Below are 22,979 nucleotides of genomic sequence, written 5' to 3'. Positions count from 1 at the left end.
AGGGGCAGCAGGCAGTCAGTGGATGAGTTTCTGAGGCTTAACTCGGAGGAAAACGTTAACAAAGAAAATCTGGTAAGAAGAAATCGCAAAGGAATTTTAATAAAGACCCCACCAACCTCACTGTGCTGGGAAGCAGCACAGGGAGTGGTGCCTTGGGCTTCAGTTTTCTCATATTTTTTCCTAATGCACTGTTGGGTCCCTTAATCTCCTGCAGGACCATCATTTCCTTGTGACTAATTTACGTGAGGGTTCAATCTCGTTACCTTAGGTTTTCAAAAGGAAGCAGACTCTTTGTTGTCAGTGACAAAACTCAGCACCATCAGTGATTCTAAAAACACAAGGAAAGCTCAGGAGATATTGCTGAGACTGGCTGAAGAGACCAATATTTTCCCAACCAGTTGGGAGCTTTCGGAGAGATATCTCTTTGTTGTGGTAAGTGGATGTCTTTGTCCACCTGCTCTGATTTTGCTTTAAAGTTTTGCTTCTCTGTTAGTCCATATTCTCAGCATTCTCACACCACCAGCTCCACCATGGTAAGAGGTATGGCAGATGATTCTGGCGTCTTATACATCGGTACCCAGTGGCCAGCACATCATAATCACTTGGAAGGCTTTAAAAATTCAGGTTTCTGGGGCTTCCCTGGTGGCGCAGTGGTTGAGAATCCGCCTGCCAATGCGGGGGACACGGGTTCGAGCCCTGGTCTGGGAAGATGCCACATGCCATGGAGCAACTGGGCCCGTGAGCCACAACTACTGAGCCTGCGCGTCTGGAGCCTGCGCTCCGCAACAAGAGGGGCCGCGATAGTGAGAGGCCCGCGCACCGCAATGAAGAGTGGCCCCTGCTTGCCACAGCTAGAGAGAGCCCTTGCACAGAAACGAAGACCCAACACAGCCAAAACTAACTAACTAAATAAATAAATTTAAAAGAAAATTCAGGTTTCTGGATTGCAATTAGACCAGATGAAACTTGCATTGTGGCTCGAGAATCTATCTGTATTTTTCAGCCAATTTTGCTGTGCAGTCAGCTTTCAGAATCATTTCTAGGTCAAAGAGATGTGAGAAATATTGTGTGTATAACCTAAGATTGAAAAGTGATTTGAAAGGACTCTAAGAGCAGTGGAATGTTTCTTGGATAATGTAAGTAAGGGCTAAGAGGTGTCTCTCAATTTGTTGGGAAAAATTTAATAAATGTTTTACTCACTCATCATTATTTCTAGGGTAGATATTGTAGTTTTTAGATTGGTTTTCCCGCCAACATGGCTTGGTTCCCATCTTGACAACATTTGTATTTTTAATATTTTGGCAGGACCGTCTCATTGCACTCGATGCTGCAGAAGAATTCTTTAAAATTGCCAGTCAGACGTACCCCAAGAAGCCTGGGGTCCCATGCCAGTCAGATGGCCAGAAAGAACTGCACTACCTTCCCTTTCCAAGTCCCTAAGGGAGAGGCTACGAGGCAGAATGGGATTTCTTCCACTGGTACTCAACAGCCTACCAAAGCTGGACAGATGCGTGTAAAAGAGAATGAGCAAGAAGAGGGCTAGAGGGCTTCCCTGGTGGCGCAGTAGTTGAGAGTCCGCCTGCCGATGCAGGGGACGTGGGTTCGTGCCCCGGTCTGGGAAGATCCCACATGCCGAGGAGCGGCTGGGCCCATGAGCCACAACTACTGAGCCTGCGCGTCCGGAGCCTGTGCTCCACAACGGGAGAGGCCACAACAGTGAGAGGCCTGCATACCACAAAAAAAAAAAAAAAAAAAAAGAAGAAGAAGAAGAAGAGGGCTAGCTAAGAGAAGAAGGATTCTGAAGTCCTACAAAAATCTAAGCATTTGGATATCTGGTCACCATGAGGACTTGACTATATGAAAGTTGAGGCTGCGTTGAAACGCCCTGGTGATCTTGCATCAGAGAGTTGGTCAGTGGGATATTTCATCATGGGTGATTAGATTCCAAGAACCCATTGCCACCATTTTGCTTTTGGTTGTACAATAAGCTCTAGCCACTAATCCTATTGGGAGAATAGGATGTTCTAGTTAATAAAATAAGATTAATAGAGCTATCATTGAGCCCAAATATGGATTACCAATTTTAAAATAATTGTTATATAATATAGGCTAACACCAAAATAATACCAGGCATGACAAGACCTTTCTTTGATTTGGAAGCACCTACAGAACCTTGGAGGTGTTTGAGGCATCATTTTGAGATTATTCAGAAGTTTAGATGTACCAAGTAAGAGAACTATCTAGGAGTGCTGCTCAGAAGTGAATCCTAGATAGAATGCTCCCAAGCAGAACTTCCTGCAGCTACATGTGAAAAGCTGTGTCTTCAGCTGTGGTACAGACATCTTGAATTCTCAACGTTATTGATATCTGGTTACCTCATTTTTACATATTGTCGAGCTCTAGTCCACAAGCCCTTGATATCTTATCTGGGATAGCATCTATTTGACCTTTACTGTCTTCTCTTTAACCTGTTTCCAGCTTGTTGACTGAGAGTTGCACCTGCCCAGGGACCTCTCATGCAGCGTGGCCTCAGCTCCAGGACCCAGAGTGGGCACGGAGAGCCCGTGGTCACAGTGCACTGGGGTCAGTGTTCCCCCTGCCAGCCTGGGGCTTAGTCCCGTGAGGCACCAGCAGCAGCAGTAGCAACTCTGCAGGCAGTGTTGCATTGAAGAAGGTCATTGCCGGACTTTCTTCCATCCTGAAGATGATTTTCAAAGTGGAGCAATTCTGTCAATACAGTTTGCTTCTATCCACAGATTGAGCAGCCCAGTTTCAAAAGTTAATTGCCACCTAAGCAAGGAGCTTGCCATGAAATCAGGGTTCATTTTATTGAAAAGACTTCCAGAGCTTGTCAGATTTATCAGTAGACTGCTGAGAACAATGGCAATATTTTCACTTTTACAGATTTTACTTTTCTGACTTCAAGTTAAAAAGTAACTTGTATTTAGTCTGTGCAGGGGATTGTGACTTCAAAATTTCCCTACCCTGATTAGCTCTTTTGGTAGTGAACACAATGTTTAAAATATTTGTTAGAGGAGATGCATGTTCTCCCTTTACGAATGCTTTGCAGACCAATTTAACTCACATGTTTCAGGAATATTCTTCCTAGTTTAATAAGTAAACTAAAAGTTTTATTTTTTAAAATAAAAAATACATTTTTAATTTTGTTTTATTTAGTACTTAGTACCTCTCTCATGTTGTTTAAAATTAGCCTGCAGATATTTTCCCTCACATCTATAGGCTCTTGCAAGATAAACATACAAACAGTGAGACAAACAAACAAAAACAAACAATAAATTAAACCCCCCCCCCCCAAAATCTTTGAAAATCATATTGTTTTCATCTTTGTCCTTGGAATTTGTATTTTGTCTTTCTGCCTTTTTTTTTGCTGTCAAAATAGATGAGATTGTTTGCATCTATGGAGAATACATTGTAACCATAGTCTTTATTTTTGGTAATGAATAAGTAAGGATAAAATTGTCTCTATGATTATAAAAACTCATGGAATTATCCAGGAAATTTTCCTTGCAAAGAATTAAAAGGTTTCTGTATTTACTTTTCAGTTGAATGTGTGTCATATTTCTGAGAATTAAGAAGGAACAGATATTCTTTCCATAATTCCTTTAAATTAAAGGGTAAAGAGGCTGAGAGACAGATGGGCTTAAGGACCTCCCATCATTCTAAAGCCAGTCAAGGGGCAGATCTGTGCTCAAGTCCATTGATGAGTACATGAGAGAGGCTTGAGGGGGACTGATATGACCACTTCAGGTCACGAGGTGCTCAGCACAGCCAGGATCCAAAGGTTCATGTGTGTATGCAGGGCAGTTGCAGGTGGTAGATGGATGGAAAATTTTATATTAATAATTACTTATTTTAATGTGCACCAGGGGGAAAACCCTGTAATTAGCAGATAGAACACCTGATTTCCTATTCCATGAATATTATTGCAACAGATAATAAAGTATTTATGTTTTCTTAAAGGAGGCCCCAGGAAGGCACAGTGGATACACTAACCAAAGTGATAAAGAATGCTTTGGTGAGGAGTCACCAGCATCACTGAAAACTCAGTAGTATCCCTGTAGGCCAGAGGGTATTCCAGAAGTGGGCTCACTGGTAGCAATGGGGATGGAAGAATAGGGGCCCAGTGGCAATGCTTCACTGTCGGAAGACAAGGGACACAATTATCATAACGAATGGCCAGATCCGAGGGGTACCTGCGGAGAGATTTGGAGATGGTTGATGGATCATGGCATCCCTAGGGGCAAAATAGATGGGTAGCCAATAAGAGTATTGCTCAAGCTGTACCATCGAAAGATCTCAAGGATGGAGGATCAGGAGATAGGTAGGACACAGCCACAGCCACATAATAAGTAGTTATGATTTCTTGCCAAGTTTCCAGACCTTGGCTATTTTCTAGACCCAGAAACCACTGACTAAAGGAAAGACTAGATCCCCAAGAAGGAAGACTTTGAAACATCACTGCAAGTGTATATGGCACTGCTTCCCCTAGTCCTGCCTCTAAAGGACCTATGGTCATTTGCTGAGATAACTGTACACTGGGGAAAGGAGTATACACAAACACTCTGAGGACATGGGACACAAGATCCAAGTTGACATTGATACCCAAGGACAAGAGTATCATTACAGTGTGCCATTTAGAAGGAGGGTACATGGAATTCAAATAATAAATGGAGTTCTACCCCAGTTCTAACTCACAGTAGGTCCACTGAGTTCATGGATCTACCCAGTGGTCACCTTCCCAGTTCTGGAATAAATTACTGGGCTGAGCATACTTGGGACTTGGCAGAACCAACATTCATTTTTTGGCCTGTGGGTTAAAAACCATCTTAATGAGAAAGCTAAGTGAAAGGCTCTGAAACTGCTTCACCAAGAAGTACTGGCCAAGTACTGGCCAAGTACAAGTACTGGCCAAGATAGTAAACCAAAATCAATATTGCACTCCAGAAAGATGACAGAGATTAGTACCCTTAAAGACCTAAAGGATGCAGGAGTGTTGGTCCTGATTATAATTCCATTTAATTCACCACTCTGGCCCTAAAACTAGATGGACACTGGAGAATGAAAGTGAATTATTGAAAATTCAACCAAGCAATAGCCCTAATTGCAGCTGCTGAACTAGAGGTGGGATCTTTGTGAGAATAAAGTAACAGGTCTCAGCTACAATATGACTATTGATCTGGCAAATGCATTCTTTCCATACCCATCAGAAAGGTAAGTCAGAAAGTGTTTGCATTCACTTGAGATGGACAACAGTATACATTTATGGTATTGCTCCAGAGCTATCTAAACTCTCCTGCCGTCTGTTGTAATATAGCCCCAAAGGATCTGGACCATCTGGACTCTGCAGAATATCACATTGGTTACTATATCGGTAACCTTAGATCCAATGAGTACCAAGTGGCAAATGCATTGGAGACCTTAAGGAAAGACATGCACTTCAAAGGATGAGAGAAATTCTACAGAGTCTCAGGGGCCTGTCACTTTGGTGAAGTTTTCAGGGGTCCATTGGTCTGTGGCATGCTGAAACATCCCCTCAAAGGAAAGGTGGAGTTATTTCATCTTACACCTCCCACCTTTACGGAGCCAGCAGAATGCTTGGTAGGCTTCTTTATGTTGTCACCTAGAAATACTGCTCCATCCTATTTAACCAGGTGACATGAAAAGCTGCCAGCTCTGAATGAGGTCCAGGGCAAGAAAGGGCTCCAAAGCAGGTCCAGGCTATGGCCAAGTGGTTTCACACTTGTATCATAGGACCCTGCAGACCCCTTAGTATTAAAAGTCAGTGATAAGAAAAGCTGCTATGTGGAATTTATGGAAAACTCAATAGGAAAATGACAACACAGACTTCTTGGAGTAAGGCCATGCCATTTGCAAGGGATAATTACACATTACTTGAAAAACTGCTTATCATGAGTTGGGTTTTTGTCAGACTCACGAAGGCATGAGTGCAAAGTCTAGCAACAATCTACTTTTTTCCTGTTATTTTTTAATATAAACTATTAATTTTAGAATAGTTTTAGATTTACAGAAAAGTTCCAAAGGCTGTACAGAGCATTCCCATATGCCTCATATCAAGTTTCTATTATTAACATCAAACCGTAGAATGGTACATTTGTCACATCTAATGAACCACTATTGATGCATTATTATTAACTAAAGCCCATAGTTTATTCCAATACCTTAGTTTTTACCTAATGTCTTTTTCTGTTGCAGGATCCTGTCTGGGTCACTGTATTGCATATAGTCATCATGTTCTCTTAGGTGCCTCTTGGCTGTGATAGTTTCTCAGACTTTCCTTGCTTTTGATGACCTTGACAGTTTAGAGGAGTACTGTTAGGGAATCTAGAAGAGAGATGATAAGTATTACTGTGGCCTTGAGACCAGCTGTAGCAGTGGGGCTGTCAGTTGTTCAATTAGCCTTTCCTCAGGAAAAGAAGTGCCCCAGACTCCCAGAGGATCCTCTCCCAGGATGTGGCATAAAAAGCAAGTGGATCCAAGCAGCACAGGGATGCACTGTAGCAGGTGTTGTGGAGCACTGCTTGGGTCTGCCCCCTTTGGGGCTGAACTCTTCATTCCCGCAGCTTCCGGCAGTGTTGGTGTCTGAGATCTCAGCTGGGTCTCTCTGTAGGAATTGACATCAACCAGTGAGAGCGGCCTTGTCCAAGGCTACTCCCCTGTTAGGGCCATCCTGCCTCTACTGACTAGTTAGTTGTTGCAGGGCTAGGAAGAGTTATCCTAGCTCTAGAGCTCGCCATTAGATTGACTGAGGCCTTTATCGTGACGACATCTCAGTACAATTTTCCCAACCCTGCCTTTCCTCTCTCCTCCGTAGGTATTTGCTTATAAACTTCTTGCACGCCAATCTCCATTTCAGAGTCTTTTCTTCAGGAAACCCCATTGTGACAGTATCTTGAGTCAATGATAAAATACACAAGTCTGCAATTGTAGCCAACACATTCATAGTGATTCTCCATTAGTTTTAGTATAAATAGTCTGGAGCATTTATCTATTGAAATGTATTATTTCATTATGAGTCATTAAAATATATTAAATATGTATTTATCTTTGGTATTTGGGCATTATTTAAAAAATGTTAATTAGGTGGTTGTTGTTATTTGTAAATTCATTTAACATAAGTGGTTAAATCATTATTTATTTATTTATTTATTTTGCGGTACGCGGGCCTCTCGCTGTTGTGGCCTCTCCCGTTGCGGGGCACAGGCTCTAGATGCGCAGGCCCAGCGGCCATGGCTCACGGGCCCAGCCGCTCCGCGGCACGTGGGATCTTCCCAGACCGGGGCACGAACCCGTGTCCCCTGCATCGGCAGGCGGACTCTCAACCACTGCGCCACCAGGGAAGCCCGGTTAAATCATTTTTAAATATCATCATGAACGTTAACTTTCCTTTAGCTAAGAAATTAAAGTCAGTAACTTCTGGAAGAGGACCGCATTGACAGCAGCAGAAACTAGTTTATGTGATTACTCACCAATGATCAAAGAGGGATCGTGGCACAAAGATGGCTTGTTTTCCGTTGGATTAATGCATTTATCCATTCTCTCAGATCACTTTCTATTACTAACATCACAAGAAATCTGTTTGAATTTGAGTAAGTTGCATTGAACGGAGTATACTCAATTTCCAAATCACTACTGTGTACAGAGTGAAAACGGCCAGCCACTTTGAACTTTCTTTTACAATGTTTCAAAGAGTGTTATTATTAGCCTCCAGAGTATTATTCTATATTTTGCTTTGACAGACTACAAATGGACATATAGCATTTCAATTTTCATCTCCCTTAGCTTATGGGTTTAGAAAGCTGGGCTGTAGAGAACTGAGTCAGGGAACCAAGTCTTAACTGATTCTCATCCTTTAATCATTTAGTAACTAAATGGGATATATCTGATTTTGCTACTCATCTATATTCTAAGTATTTAGTGAGATTAAATTTAGAAAGAACAGTATTTTGTATATATGTATATATATTTCTATATTATATATTATAAAAGGAACAAAAGTAAAATTATGAGATTTATAAGAGCTAAATAAAGCACAGACCAATCAATCAGTACTCTTTCAAAAACCAGTTTTTAGGTAGCAATTTACTTTAAAAACTCTTCCACATAAGTAGTGTGAAATGTGTAAGTAAAGTTGATCATATATCCTAGAGACGTGCATTTAGCATTTGAAGTATCCTAATCAGGAACCTACTTTCCAAGATGGTTGTTTAATCATTTCAATCATCTTTATCAAAATCTACACCAGAAAATTAATTAAATTGTGTAAAGTGTGTTAGGAATGATTTTCCATTTATGAAATGAGTAGTAGTCAGGGTAGGTGGTTAGCTAGAAAGACTGACTGGCCTCCATCATCTTTGCAGGATGAAGGTATTAAGAATCTCTTATAACCAGCCGTGCTGAAGGGCTAGAGCACTTTTTTCTGCCTACTTCAAAGGCCTGACACCAAGCTGTCTGATTTGGTTATCAGAACACTGTTGTGTCTGCCTAAGAATGAAACTTTGACTCAAGTTTCTTTCAAACATTTATTTCAATATTGTGGGTCCTGAGAAAAGAAAGAGGGGGACTTCTTTGGGATTACAGGAAGCAGATGCATAATTCCTGGTTAATGAGTGTTGTATGTTTAGAAGAATTTGGGCTAAGATTTGCTTTCACTTGGTGCAAGATTATGGGAGATGAAACCTATGGCCTTCACCTTCTTCTTGTAATTGCTGGAGATCACTGATATTTACTAAAAGCCTGGGCATCTGCTGAAAGGTCACAGTGACTTAGGTCAACTACTATCCTTTTTTAAAAATATAAAAGTAATGCAGAAAATTTTAAAATAGTAAAAAAACAACCATAATACTAGAATTCTATTATAATCATTCATAACATTTTGGGAGGGTTCACTTTTTATGTGCATATTTTCAATTTGTACATGCAATTTTCTATCCTGATTATTAAATTTAGGTCAGGGTTCATGAGCTCAAATGCCTCCAAGGGTAACTGGGTAGGGACTGCGGACCGAAGAGAGATGTGTTCCTTACTCTAAAGGGAACAGTTACAGCCTCTCACCTTCTGAGATGGCCCACACCCTGTGGAGTGTTTCTCTCTAAATAAATCCACTTCTTACCTTTAAAAAAAAAAAAAAAGGGAACAATGATTACTTAGCTCCAAATGATAGTTGTCATGCAAAAGGGCTCAGTTCTGCCAGTTATTCTGATTTTTTGGCAAGAGCCAAACAAACATGATTTTTATGTAAATTTTATCCATTTAAAAATACTGGTTACTAAATTTAAAATTTAAAAATATCGTGTTAGCCAAAGATATATACATATGTGAAAGGACAGTTTACCACATTTCACAGATCATAACCATTTTCTGTTACTAAGTACCCTCTGGAAGCATCATTTTTACAAAGCTGCATATTAAATTGAGTAGACGTAACAAATTTTACAATCTTTCATCTATTTTTGGACATTTAGGGGTTGTTTCCAATTTTTCTCTGCAATGAACATCTTCATGCACATTGCTTTGTCCTGTGTTCTTAGTGGAATTACAGAATCAAAACATAAATATCTAAATCATGCTTTATGTACATCATGAAATATTTCCAAAAGGTTTGTACCAATTTATGCTCTTTCTAGCAATGATGTATGAGAATATAGTTTCACCATATCTTTTTCATCATTCAGGGGTATACCGGGAAAAAATTGGCAAAGAAAGAAAAATGGTACTTCCTTGTTGACTTAATTTGCATGTCTGTTTACTAGTTAGGGTGAGCATTACCACTTTTATTTCTTTTGTGACTGGTCTATTTGTTTCCTTTGTCCTTTGTCTATGGGGAGAACTCCTACTTTGAAATTGTAACAATGTCAATCTATGAAGCAACCAGGTATAAATAAACACCAACACCTGCTTCATGTTTAAAACATCTGTTTTATGGGGCTTTTCTTTTCTCTACTTGTCAGCTTTCATTCTGGGGGCTTTCACTGTCTCACATGGCAGCATCCACAATAGTGGCAAAATGAATGGAAAGGCATCTTTATTTTTTTAATTTTTATTTTATTTTTTGTGGTATGCGGGTCTCTCACCGTGTGGCCTCTCCCGTTGCGGAGCACAGGCTCTGGACGTGCAGGCTCAGCGGCCATGGCTCATGGGCCTAGCCGCTCCGCGGCATGTGGGATCCTCCCGGAGCGGGGCACGAACTCGTGTCCCTGCATCGGCAGGCAGACTCTCAACCAATGCGCCACCAGGGAAGCCCTAACGGCATCTTTAAATAGGCTTTGATACTGACTGTGTCTCTTTAGTTCATTGTGTGGGATGTAATTCTCAAGGATTAAGACTGTTGAAGTTTTACACCTATATTTTGTGATTGGTTTCTGAATTACTAGTTATGAATTATTTTGAATTTATAAATACAATCTTAATGTTGTGTTATTAGGTGTAAGACTAACTCCTGGCTTTGAGAGTCCATACTCAAAATTCCAGAGCTCAGAGGGGTTTTAAAAGTCATCCATTCCAAACTGCTCATTTTGCTAATGTGAAATTGAGTCCAGATTACTTCTCCAAAGCCACACAGCTAGCAAGTAACTGCACCACCGTCTACCACCTGGGCCTCTAACCTCTGGTTTAATTTTCTTTCTGTTTCACCGTGCTGCCTTCCTCTCCTGCTGCATGTATTGCTACATTTTGCATTATAATTTGATCCTGATATATCTGAATTCAACTAATGAGTGACTGCACTTCTGTATATTCACATCAGAAATCCATTACAGAAAATATTTTGCTCTTTCAAGCCTGATGAAAAGTTTTCATAGAGCCATGGAAAACGTTTATAAATATTGGTTTTGTTACTCGTTTACTCCAAGAGATTTATGGTGGTAACAGTGGGGGCCAAGAAGTAAGAAAAATTATTTCTTTTCCTTTTTTCTTATTGGAGTAAAATTGCTTTACAAAAGAAGACATACAGAAGGCCAAAGGCACATGAAAAGATGCTCAACATCACCAATTATTAGAGAAATGCAAATCAAAACTACAATGAAGTATCACCTCACACCGGTCAGAATGGCCATCATTAAAAAATCTACAAACAATAAATGTTGGAGACGGGGTGGAAAAAAGGGAACCCTCTTGCAGTGTTGGTGGGAATGTAAATTGATACAGCCACTGTGGAAAACTGTATGGAGGTTCCTTCAAAAACTAAACATAGAACTATCATATGACCCAGCAATCCCACTACTGGACGTATACCCTGAGAAAACCATAATTCAAAAGGACACATGTACCACAATGTTCATTGCAGCACTATTTACAATAGCTAGGACATGGAAACAACCTAAATGTCCAATGATAGATGAATGGGTAAAGATATGGTACATATATACAATGGAATATTACTCAGCCATAAAAAGGAACGAAATTGGGTCATTTGTAAAGAAGTAAGACAAATTAAGTCACCAAATGCTTTCCTTTATTAATGATAGAAGCACAAAAATGCAGTCCAGATATTTTATTAGATGTAACTCTATTAGCATCATTATTGCAGAGGTTCAGATTCAATTTGGGGGCAAAACACTGAACTAGTGATTTCCATCCAAAGGCATTTGGTGTTAATAAAATACACACAACAAAGGAATTACCTGCTTTGTTCTAGAAGCTGAACATTTACTCTTGGATATCCTGAATACCCCTGTCGGTTGAAGAGTCTGCATCTTTCTTTATGGCAGCCAAGAAGGTGGCCTAAAGGGTCTTGCCTTTCAAATGTAGCAGGGATTTAGATTAGGCCTATACTAGTAGTTTTCACACTTGAGGGTATGAAGGTACCTGAGTTCCACTCATGATAGTATGATTCTGTAGGATTAGCATGGAGGCTGGGAATATTCATTCTAATAGACTTTTAATTTTAGAATTGCTTCAGATTTATAGAAAAATTGTAAAAATAGTGCAGAAAGTTTCCATATACCCCACTCCCAGTTTCCTATTTTATTAACATCTGACATGAGTATGGTACATTTGTCACATCTAGTGAATCAATACTGATACATTATTATCAACTAAAGTCCATACTTTATTCACATTTCCTTTATTTTTACCTAATGCTCCAGCTGTGAGTCATAGAGGACCCCACACATAAGGTCTTATTTGTCTTACTCAACAAGAAGTCTGGGGAGGGGCAGTCCGTGGATCAACTGTGTAGTCTGTGGCTTACTTCCTGCTCCTCATCCTTAACTTGTGACTTTAGTCCTCATGGCTCCAAGAGGGCTGCTACCTCCAGACTTAACATCTATATCCAGGGAAGGAGAAGGTACAAGAACAAAGGAACTAAGGGCATGTTAGCTGTACCTGTCACTCTGAAAAAGAGTTCTGCTTATAAAATACGATTGTCCAGAACTGGGTCACTGGGTCAGCCATGAATACAAGGGGGTCTGAGGAGGTGAGTAATTTTAAGTGGGCACCTTGAACAAAAGTAGAATCCTGTGAGTTAGCAAGAAGGGGAGTACGGCTATTAAGTGGGCGATCGGCAGTATCTGTTTCAGGAAATCTGCCACCAAAAATGTGTTTATAATCTGCAAATAGTTCATGCCCTTTCTTCATCCTTCTTTTCTATTCTTTCATAGCAAAGTGATCTTCTAAAAATGCAAATAGGTTCATGTCCTCTCCTGCTTAAAGCAATATCCTTTGGAAAAAGTTCAAAATCCTAAACATGCTTGCCTCTGCAGCTTCACTCTACAAACCGGCTACAATGGCCTCCTTCTAGTAGCGTGAACCATTTTGCTCGCTTTTCCCACTTCTCAGCCTGTGCACGTGGTGTTCTTTATTTGGGACACTCTCCAGCTCCCTGCACTCCATCTCCCTTGTAGCTTGTCTGCTCCTACCTTCCATTCATTCTTCAGATCTTCATGTTTCAGTTCAATACAACTTCATCAACGAAGCCTTCCCCAAGCCCACAGATTAGCTTAGACCCATTGTAAGATACATCATTTTAGGGCAGCATGCACTTTTCTTCTATAGGTTTTGTGTTTTTTTTAAAGATTTTTTTGATGTGGACCATTTTTAAAGTCTTTATTGAATTTGTTACAATATTGCTTCTGTTTTATGTTTTTGGTTTTTTGGCCATGAGGCATGTGGGATCTGAGCTCCATGACCAGGGATCAAATCAGTCCCCCCTGCACTGGAAGGCAAAGTCTTAACCACTGGACCGCCAGGGAAGTCCCTCTTCCATGGTCCTTAACACAGCCATCATCTTGAATTTGGATAAGTGATTATTAGATTAATGGTTGTCTACTCCATAAACTGCTAACTCCATGAAGCTGGTAGGCACCGCATCTACCTTTGCTCATTGATCTATTCCCTGTGCCTAGTAGAGTGGCTGGTGTATGGAAGATATTAAGTAATATTGGTTGAGAGAATGAATGAAGGAAGGCTGTATCCTGAGGGAGGAGAGTCAAGAGGCAGACAGACTTTGTTTCGAGGACAAAGGACCAATGATGGAGGGGAGGCATTCTGAGCTTTGCTCTGTTTGCCACTGACATTTTCCTTCTTCTTTCCCACTCTGGGATCATACTTGAATTTTATAGTGAAGAGATTCAAAAAGAAGAGGAAAAGACTAAACAAGCTATTTTCTGTGTCCCCCGTGAGACACTGGGAGATGCTTGCGGTGTTGGCACCAGTGGCATTGACAGCGCATAAGAACGAGCTCTCTATGCAAGGGTGGTGCCTTCTACAGCAATGGCCATAGTCTTAGCCTGTTGGTTATGGCTTCCGCAGAGGCGGAGGGGGTGGGAAGAGCTGCAATTTCACCACAAAGATTGGTGACACCATAGGTGGCACCATAGGACAGGCACATCTTAAGGGTTAAAAGCACAGGCTTTAACATTCAGATCTTAGCTCTGTCACTAACAAGGTACATGACCTTGGACAAGTTACTGAACTGCTTTAATCCTCAATTTTCTCTACAGAAAATAGGTAAAATGCTTGTTATGGAGTTTCAGTGAGCTCATGCAGGGAAAGTGATCAACACAGGCAGCATCTACTAAGATCTCACTTGTGGCGGCTCCAGCTGTGGATGGGGAACCGGAAGATTCTGGAAGGCATTTAAAGGTGATGGTGGAATTCCACAGTGAGTTGAAATGAAGGTAGAGAAATTTTGTTTTGTGACTGCTCTTGTAACTTTATAGTAACCTCTAAGCTGACAAGGCCTGAGGAGTATAGTTTCACACATTACGGCAAACCTGAAAGTGATCAAATTTAAATTTTGTCTTTGTTTTCACTGCACGGGTCTCTAGAAGGGCCAGCAAGTCTTCACAAGATTGCAGCAGCAGCAGGGAAATTACCAACTCTCCTAAGATTTTTGTTGATCCTGGGCAGGAAGCAGACTAGGAATTTTGCCGAGGATATAGCAGAGTAGATGAGAACACGCACTCTGGAGTTGGATTCTTGGGCTCTAAACTGAGTCCGGTTGTGTAAAATTGGGGAAATCATGCAAATTTTGGTTTCCTCACCTGTTAAATAGGAGAAGTAAGACTATCTAATTCATAGGGATTTTTGCAAGAATTGTGCAATTGATTCATATAAGGCAGTGATTCTCAATGGGGAGAGGGGAAATTTTGTCCCCCAGGGAATATTTGGCTATGTTTGGAGACATTTTTTGTTGTCCTAGTTAGACAATGTGCATTTGACATCGAATGGATAAGATGCCAGGGATGTTGCTAAACATCCTGCAATGCACAGGACAGCCTGCACAGCAAAGAACTGTCCAAAATGGCAATTGTGCTGAGGTTGAGAAATCCTAAGATAAGGTATTGAGAAGAAATCCTAAGATAAGGTATTGAGAAGAAATCCTGTCTTGTAGAAATTACTCAGTGTCAGCAGTCATTAACAAACTTTGAGTAGAAATGACAATGCATTTGTCACATAGAGTTTACCAAGTGCTCATGCTTATTTTGACCAGGTGAAAAGGACCAAGAGGAACTTTTCTCATTTTATTTTATTTATTTATTTATTTTTTTGTGGTACGCGGGCCTCTCACTGTTGTGGCCTCTCCCGTTGCGGAGCACAGGCTCCGGATGCACAGCTCAGCGGTCATGGCTCACGGGCCCAGCCGCTCCGCGGTATGTGGGATCTTCCCAGACCAGGGCACGAACCCGTGTCCCCTGCATCAGCAGGCGGACTCTCAACCACTGCGCCTCATTTTATTTTCTGATGAACCCATACACATGACATTTCAGTTGTAAGATATGGCTGTCAGTTTCTTGCTTAGAAGATGTTTTAAATTTCATTATCAAGAAAAATAAATGACTCCCAACCATAAAAATGCTGATCTTTTGATTTGGATGGTTTGGAAGATGCTCCAGTATACTTTCTTAGTGAATGAAGAAGTGAATGAATTGATAATTATAGAGAAACTATGTACTCCGAGGTACAAAGTTTTAGGAATATGTCTCAGACAGGCCTGGAGCATGGGTCTATTAGGGGGATGTGACTCCTGGGAAATTGTCCTTGGGACGCTGACCATTGGCTCTCCTTCCAGTAAACTTTCAGAATTTTGCTTGCGTTGTCACTAATTACTGGCTCCTGTGAGAAGACAGGCAGATAGCCCTGCTGTGGGGCTGAGGGCGGGGGGCGCGGAACAGGAGGGTATGAAAATGTCCCAGAAGGTTGGCGAAGGAGAGTTTCTCGATGGATCTGATGGCATCCTCATCCAAAGATGTGGTGCCATCAGCAAAAGCGTGAGGATGAGGGTAGGGCACCTTCATGGATATAGAAAGAAAGGGAAGCTTATCTTTCCAACTGATAAAAAAAGCAGCCCAGCCTCCTTCATAGTTTTCTGTGTTAAGTAAATTCCATCTTTACCTATATTAAAGTACATTGTAGCCTTTGTGTAGGTCTGCAGGTACCTTTCTGTCAATTGTCACCTAGGGAAAATAGATCCAAGTTTATTTTATTTATTTTTGTGATATGCGGGCCTCTCACTGTTGTGGCCTCTCCCCTTGCGAAGCACAGGCTCCGGACACGCAGGCTCAGCGGCCATGGCTCACGGGCCCAGCCGCTCCGCGGCACGTGGGATCTTCCCGGACCGGGGCACGAACCCGCGTCCCCTGCATCGGCAGGTGGACTCCCAACCACTGCGCCACCAGGGAAGCCCCTTAGATCCAAGTTTAAAGGGCTTGTGTTGGGAGGATCTAGGGCTCCACAGAAAAGCCCCAGAAGCTGGGGTCGGGGTAGGCCTGGAGTAAGGGGATGTGGAGAGAGTGTCAGAGAAGGGTAGCGTTCAGGAAGCCTGAAAACTGAGGATCCTGTTCTTCCACCTAGCCTTGCTTTAAATGGAGCAGCTATATCTTATCTAGTTTTATTTAAATTTATCTATGCTTTATAAATTGTCATTCCAAACAGTATTTCACTTTTTCCCCTAAAGGTTTTCACTGCTAGTTAAAAAAAGAATGTTGAAAATCACTGGCCTCATCACAAGGAAAAAAAATATTTTTTTTCTATTTCTTCAACGTTGTACCTATATGAGATGATAGACGTTTACTAAACCTATCCTGGTAATCATTTCATGATGTATGTAAATAAAATCATTATGCTGTACACCTTAAACTTATATGGTGCTGGATGTCAATTATATCTCAATAAACCTGGAAAAACAAAGAAAACCACTGGCATGTATAGATAAAAAATAGCCCCTTATTTATAGAACGCAATAGGTTAAAGCGTTCCCCTCAGAATTTGCTAATCATTGAGGAGTTCAGGATGTCAAGAAAAAGTTAATGCAAAACCAGGACTATTTCCCAAAGTTAACAAGATCTATTCCATTTACTCCAAGAGAAGGCTGTTAAACAATCGCCCTGGGCTCTCACCCCTGGGACTCTCAGACTTACCATCCGGTCTTTGAACGTGGGATAGAGAGGAGGCTGAGGCAGAAGGGATGGACCAACTCCTGAGCTTGAGGTAGGCTTCGAGGTGTTGGGTGTCTCTGGAATTAGGACGACCTGCGTCCTTTCCCTGTGAACATGTGTAGAAACAGCACTGTAAATGCTCAGGTCTCAATGATCTCAGTTGGTTAAAAGTAACAGATTTGCATCTTAAATGAATGCACGGATTCTCCTATCTCCGTGCACAGGCTCTGCAGAAAGAATCGGGTTGAACACTAGATGCCGCTGTTCACTCACTCTGCTGTCCGTTAGCATCAAGATTTCCCCTGGCCTCTGTGAGGAGAGGCAATTAAAGAAAAAAGAAAAAAAAAAAAAAGCCTGAGTAAATATGCAAAGTTCTGTTAATTTTCCTCTCTTTTAATGACTGTTTAAGCGGTTGTTGTTTTTTTTAAATAAATTCCAGAGGTTGTCTTTTTCTAGAGAACATTTGACAATTGGCAGAAAATGGAAAGATAGAGACATGAATGTCAGCTAACTCACACTTGGGGTTTGTAAACAAAATCATTTTTGTATCTAACAGTTTCTGCTGGGAAAGAGACCCCAGTTCTCCTCAAACCTATTTGTTTCTTTATCTAGTTCTGTGACATCCCAGATTGTTTCCACCTTTGGCAGTTATTTGAATATCATAATCAGATATATGCCTAATGGTTGCCTTTATTACTCAGTAGGCCAGGTGGTGGATGGCATTATGGACTTTTTTCTCTTCATAGACTTTATTTTTTTAGAGCAGTTTTAGGTTCACCAGCAAAACAGAGCAGAGTGTAGAGAGAGTTCCGGTACACTCCCTCCTCCCCACCACACACGACCTCCGCCATTATCAGTAGCTCCCACCAGAGCGGTACCTTTGCTACCACTGATGAACCTACACTGACATCGTTATCACCCAAGGTCCATAGTTTACATGAGGGTTCACTCTTGGTGTTGTACAGTTTATGCGTTTGGACAAATTTACAATAACATGGATCCACCATTGTAGTACCATACAGAGTACTTTTACTGCCCTAAAAAGCCTCTGTGCTATTTATCCCTCTCTCCTCCCTAAGGACTGGTGACCACTGATTTTCGTGTTTAAAAAAATTTTTTTTCTCTTTCTTTCTTTTTGGCTGTGTTGGGTCTTTGTTGCTGCACGCGGGCTTTCTCTAACAGTTGCAGCGAGCGGGAGCCACTCTTTGTTGCGGTGTGTTGGCTTCTTATTGTGGTAGCTTGTTTCGTTGCAGAGCACGGGCTCTAGGCGTGCTGGCTTCAGTAGTTGTGGCACATGGGCTCAGGAGTTGTGGCTCTTGGGCTCTAGAGCACAGGCTCAGTAGTTGTGTCGCCCCAGCCTAGTTGCTCCACAGCATGTGGGATCTTCCTGGACCAGGGCTCAAACCCATGTTCCCTGCATTGGCAGGCGGATTCTTAACCACTGCGCCACCAGGGAAGCCCCTTTTGTTTTTTGTTTTGTTTTGTTTTTGTAAGCATGTTCATGTGCTGAATTTACTGAGGACCATGGGTCAATGGGAGGCTTCATGGATGGTGGGGGCTGAAGGCTGATGGAAGGGTTAAGTTTTCTAGGCCTTTTTTTTTCTTTTTTGCCACCCTTCAAGGCATGCAGCATCTTAATTCCCCAACCAGGGATCGAACTTGTGTCGCCTGCAGTGGAAGCCAGGACTCTTAACTACTGAACCACCGGGGAAGTCCCGCCACTGATCTTTTTTTACTGCCTCCATGGTTTTGTCTCCATTACTTGTTTTTCACTTAAAAAACCCAAAACTCTTCACTTAAAAAAAAGTTTTACCACAGAAGTAGAAAGACTAGTAAACCACACTCCGTGAACTATCTCATCACTTTAAAAACTACCAAACTTTACATAATTATCGCCTTAATCTTCCTCTTAGGCAGGTTTTACTATCTCCATTTTATAGATAGTGTAATTGAGGATCAGAGAGGCTAGGGAACTGCTCAGATTGATGCAGCTAATTGATGGTACAGTCTGGTTCAAACTCAATTCTATTTCCACAAAGTATTTGTACGACAGTACTCTTCAACTTGATTTCTGCATGCATGTCTGAATAGCTAATTCTCTTCTGGAGACCAGCCCTGCATATACATTTTCAAAAGCCTTTTACTGTTAAATTTAGTTAAAGATAGATTTATAATAGCTGTGTGTATTGTAAATGTGTATATATTTTTAAGCATTTTATTCTATAAAAAAATTCAAGACAACCAGGGTATACTTGTGATCCCTGGGAAGCTATAAACTGGCACACAATTGGAAGTTGCCAATGTCAAGGACAGTACAAGGTCCTCTCCAGCTTGCATTTCCAACCTGAAAATACCCCTGTAAGAATTTCCCTGGAGATCTCACTACACTCACAGAACCCAAATATTTTTAAATGAAAGCTGTGCTAATTCTTATTGTCTCCTATCTTCAAACTACCGATCACTCCTTACTTTTATTAAAGTCCCTGATCCCTCCTGTAGCAATCCCAGGCAACCCCACATGCCAAGCATGGCAAGATGGTTTCCCTTCACATAGTGTATAGTCTGGGATACCATTGAACAAACTTGCCAGGTCCTTTTAGCTTCCTTTCCTTATTATTATAATGTTAGCAACTGAGCACTAAAGGTACATGGGCCAGTCAAGACCAGTTTCAAACTTTCTATGATCTGTTGACGGGTGGTAAAGAGGGTTCTCCCTCAAAAGACAGATCACTAAAAGTTATTTGGAAACATAGAAAATTGCAAACAACATTGGAGAGCTCTTGCTCCACATTAGTCCTCAAAATTCCCTCATTCTTCAGAACAAATATGACTCAGACTTGGAGACAGCTCTCCCTCTGTACTTTCATAGCAACATGCTCAGAATGTTTATTGTATTGCATTGAAATACTTGTTTACAAAACTATTGCTCCCAGAAGGGAATTCCTCTAGGATAGCACCAAATCCTGGTCATCTTTTCACTTCTGTGACTCGATTTTTTTCACAGTGCCTGGCTTACAAAGGTTTTCTCCAATCTTGACTGCATGTCAGAATGTTTTTGGAGTTACAAATGTACAGATCTCTAAAGCTCCCTGAAGACCTCCCGAGTCAGAATCTTGAGACAGTATGGTTCCGCGTGGTTTGGCACGATGGGGGAATAAAAAACAGGAACTTGGGCAGCTGTAGATTGGAATCTTCCAGGACATCTGCCCAACTACTTTCTTTCCTCCATCTTTCATTCCTTGTCTCTCATTTAATTGAAGTATGGACAACCTTCCTCATTGCTATCCTCAAGCAACTGATGAAACAATACTCTATTCCTTTTTTTGGCAACAGTAAGAATTTTGGAAGAATATAAGTGAATTGCTAGCCTCTCTGAGTCATAACTTGGGAAAAGTGACTCAAGGACTCTGAGATGGTCAATATTAGAAAACCATCCAACCTTTGGATGGAGAACCACACCCGTAAGAAAAATGCTTCTTTAATTCATATTATCTTTACACCAGACAGAGCAAATTTATAAGCATCTCTCTAGAATTATGTGAGGGAAATCCCCAAATATTGAGTTCAAACTAGAATAACAAGTGGGGAAATTAATTATGTCATACCCAATATCATGAATTTCAGTTCTGCAAAACGTTATTGATAATCTCTTTGCTTTGTGTGCTATTGTTATTGTTTTTGCTCAGTAAAATATAAAAAATCATTGTCAGGTTTTTCACAGCTTCACTGGGATCCTATAATCCTATTTTTCCCATTAATTTTTCTTTCTGGAGATGTTTTCAGGAATATAGCTCTTTTTCAGTCTCCTTTGCTGGATCCCTTCCTAACTAGTCTTAAAATGTTGGGATTTCTCTGGGCTTTCATTCACTCTTTCATTAAAAACAAATGTTTAATTAATTATAAGTATATTATAAAGAAAACATTAAACCTAGTCTCTAAGAGGGAAGACAAGAGTAGACAAATTAACAAGGTAACTACAAATTACAATAAGAACTGTAAAAATGAACAGGGATGAGATAGAGCGGAAGTAGACCCCTCTACATAACGCAGTCAGGGATGTCGTCTCTGAGAGAGGACATTTGAGATCTAAAGGATGAGTGACAGCCAGTCATGCAAAGATTTGAAGGACAACTAGTTCCGTCAGAGGGAACAGCAAGTGCAGAGCCTCTTTGAGCTGTTGTTAGGAGTAAAGAAAATAATGCTGAGCACCGTCCTGGCACAAAGTAACTACTCATAACTGATTTTATTATTATTACGCAGGCACCTCTCAGTGGGCCACCGGTAATATAACATGAATATTCCCCCGTTTTGTCTGGCTATTACCAAGTCTGCTTAATATCACATTCTGCATCAATAATACAGGGATAGTAATATATATCTCATAGGTTATTACAAAGACAAAATGAGATACGAATGGTAAAGGACTTGGCATAAAATACATGATCAATAAATGACAGCTATGACCATTTCTTTGTTCTAGTTGTGGGAATATAGCAGTGAGTGGAATCTAGTCTGTGCCTTTGTGGAATCTACCTCATCACTACCATTACTATTACTGCAAATCTGGTCTGGGTTGCTCTGTACGAAGGTGAAAGGAGAACTAGGCGTGTCTCAGGTGATGGACTATATTTCTACTTTACCTGGAAGATTGGGTTCATGGATCTTGATCTTTTCTCCTCCATAGGAGCAGACAAAAAACAAAAAACCTCTAAAGACTTCAGGCTGTTACGATCAGAGCCTGTGGACTCTCCCTAGGCTTTTCCCACAATCCTCGTGAGGGTCCCTCCTGAGTCCCGCCACTGCAAGCTCCCAGACCACGCAGTTGAATTCTGCTGTTTGTACGGTTTTAAGTCAGACTGCCTGCAAACCTGGAAATTATTATTGATGGTCTCGACTGTTTACTAATGTGGCAGCAACTGTGATTTGTGCTTTAATATGTTTTTCAAAGCCCATTTCCTCTGCAAGTGCAGTTCTGAAGTGCTCAGGCAGATTCCCGAGTAGCAGATGCATGTTGGACGTGTTATCAGAAGGTGGCAGCAGAGACACATTGTGCAGGTCCCTACGAAGGGAACCGGACCTCTTCGGCAGGGTTCCTCGGACTGGTCCAGTATCAAAAACTGAATTTGTTGTTGCTCTTGAGGGTTTTTTTTTTTTTTTATGTAAGCATTGCAGATAATCCCACAAACAGGACATTTTAAAGGATCCATTTGGGGGCTTCCCTGGTGGCGCAGTGGTTGAGAGTCCGCCTGCCGATGCAGGGGACACAGGTTCGTGCCCCGGTCCGGGAAGATCCCACATGCCGTGGAGCGGCTAGGCCCCCTTGAGCCGTGGCCGCTGATCCTGTGCGTCCGGAGCCTGCGCTCCGAAACGGGAGAGGCCACAACAGTGAGAAGCCCGGGTACCGCAAAAAAAAAAAAAAAAAAAAAAAAAGGATCCATTTGGAAAAGTGAACAAGATTATTTGTGGACAGGATCTTCCATCCCCTTCACAGCCGCTCAGTAATTTGCTGCTCATGGACCTAAGGGAGTAGACTAAAGGCGATTAATAAGAAGCAAAGCGATGGTTCTCATATCACTGGGGTTTTTAATAGGGTATTTTAAGCATATTCAAAGGTTTGTTATATGACTCACAAGAAGAAGATAGATGTGAAAGCTGATTTTGATTACAGGTATTGAGATGCTTGCCCTGGATAGTTTTTGTCCTCTCTCCAAGGGTTCTTGGAGCAGAGCCCTACTGTCCTTGCAGGAAAGAACACCCTCTCTAATCCCTACAGCTTCTTTTCCTTGAGAAAATGAATTTATGTCACACAATTCACTGCCTGCCCCTTGGTGCCTTGTATGGATTTCCTGGACAGTTTGATGGGAAACAGGGGAATCTGCAGGCATTTTGAAATCCATGACATGGGTATATTTTCCAGCTTCAGCTCTGCCATATGCCAAACAGGGGTTTTAAAAACAGAACAATAACGTGCACTGCTATGTTGAAGTGGAATGTTGGGGGTGAGAAGGGGGTGCTGTGGAGAACATGTGGTTCTGCTGCAGTAAAGGACTGACTCTCCTAGGT

The 22,979-nt window shown here is 41.3% G+C and overlaps 1 protein-coding gene across 1 annotated transcript in view; it reads left to right on the top strand.

Annotated features, from left to right (window-relative positions):
- MREG (melanoregulin) overlaps positions 1 to 3,555 on the top strand; it is a 69,439-nt gene extending 65,884 nt beyond the window's left edge. Inside the window, exons 4-5 of the mRNA XM_059052802.2 lie at positions 269 to 432; positions 1,306 to 3,555. Of these exons, the coding sequence (XP_058908785.1) occupies positions 269 to 432; positions 1,306 to 1,440 (299 nt within the window). The 3' untranslated portion in view covers positions 1,441 to 3,555. The remainder of the gene's footprint in view (positions 1 to 268; positions 433 to 1,305) is intronic.
- The last annotated feature ends 19,424 nt before the right edge of the window (positions 3,556 to 22,979 follow it).

Source organism: Kogia breviceps, chromosome 2 (genome assembly GCF_026419965.1).
Source record: "Kogia breviceps isolate mKogBre1 chromosome 2, mKogBre1 haplotype 1, whole genome shotgun sequence".
NCBI classification, from domain to species: Eukaryota; Metazoa; Chordata; class Mammalia; order Artiodactyla; family Physeteridae; genus Kogia; species Kogia breviceps.
This window is presented reverse-complemented; position numbering and strand designations above follow the sequence as displayed.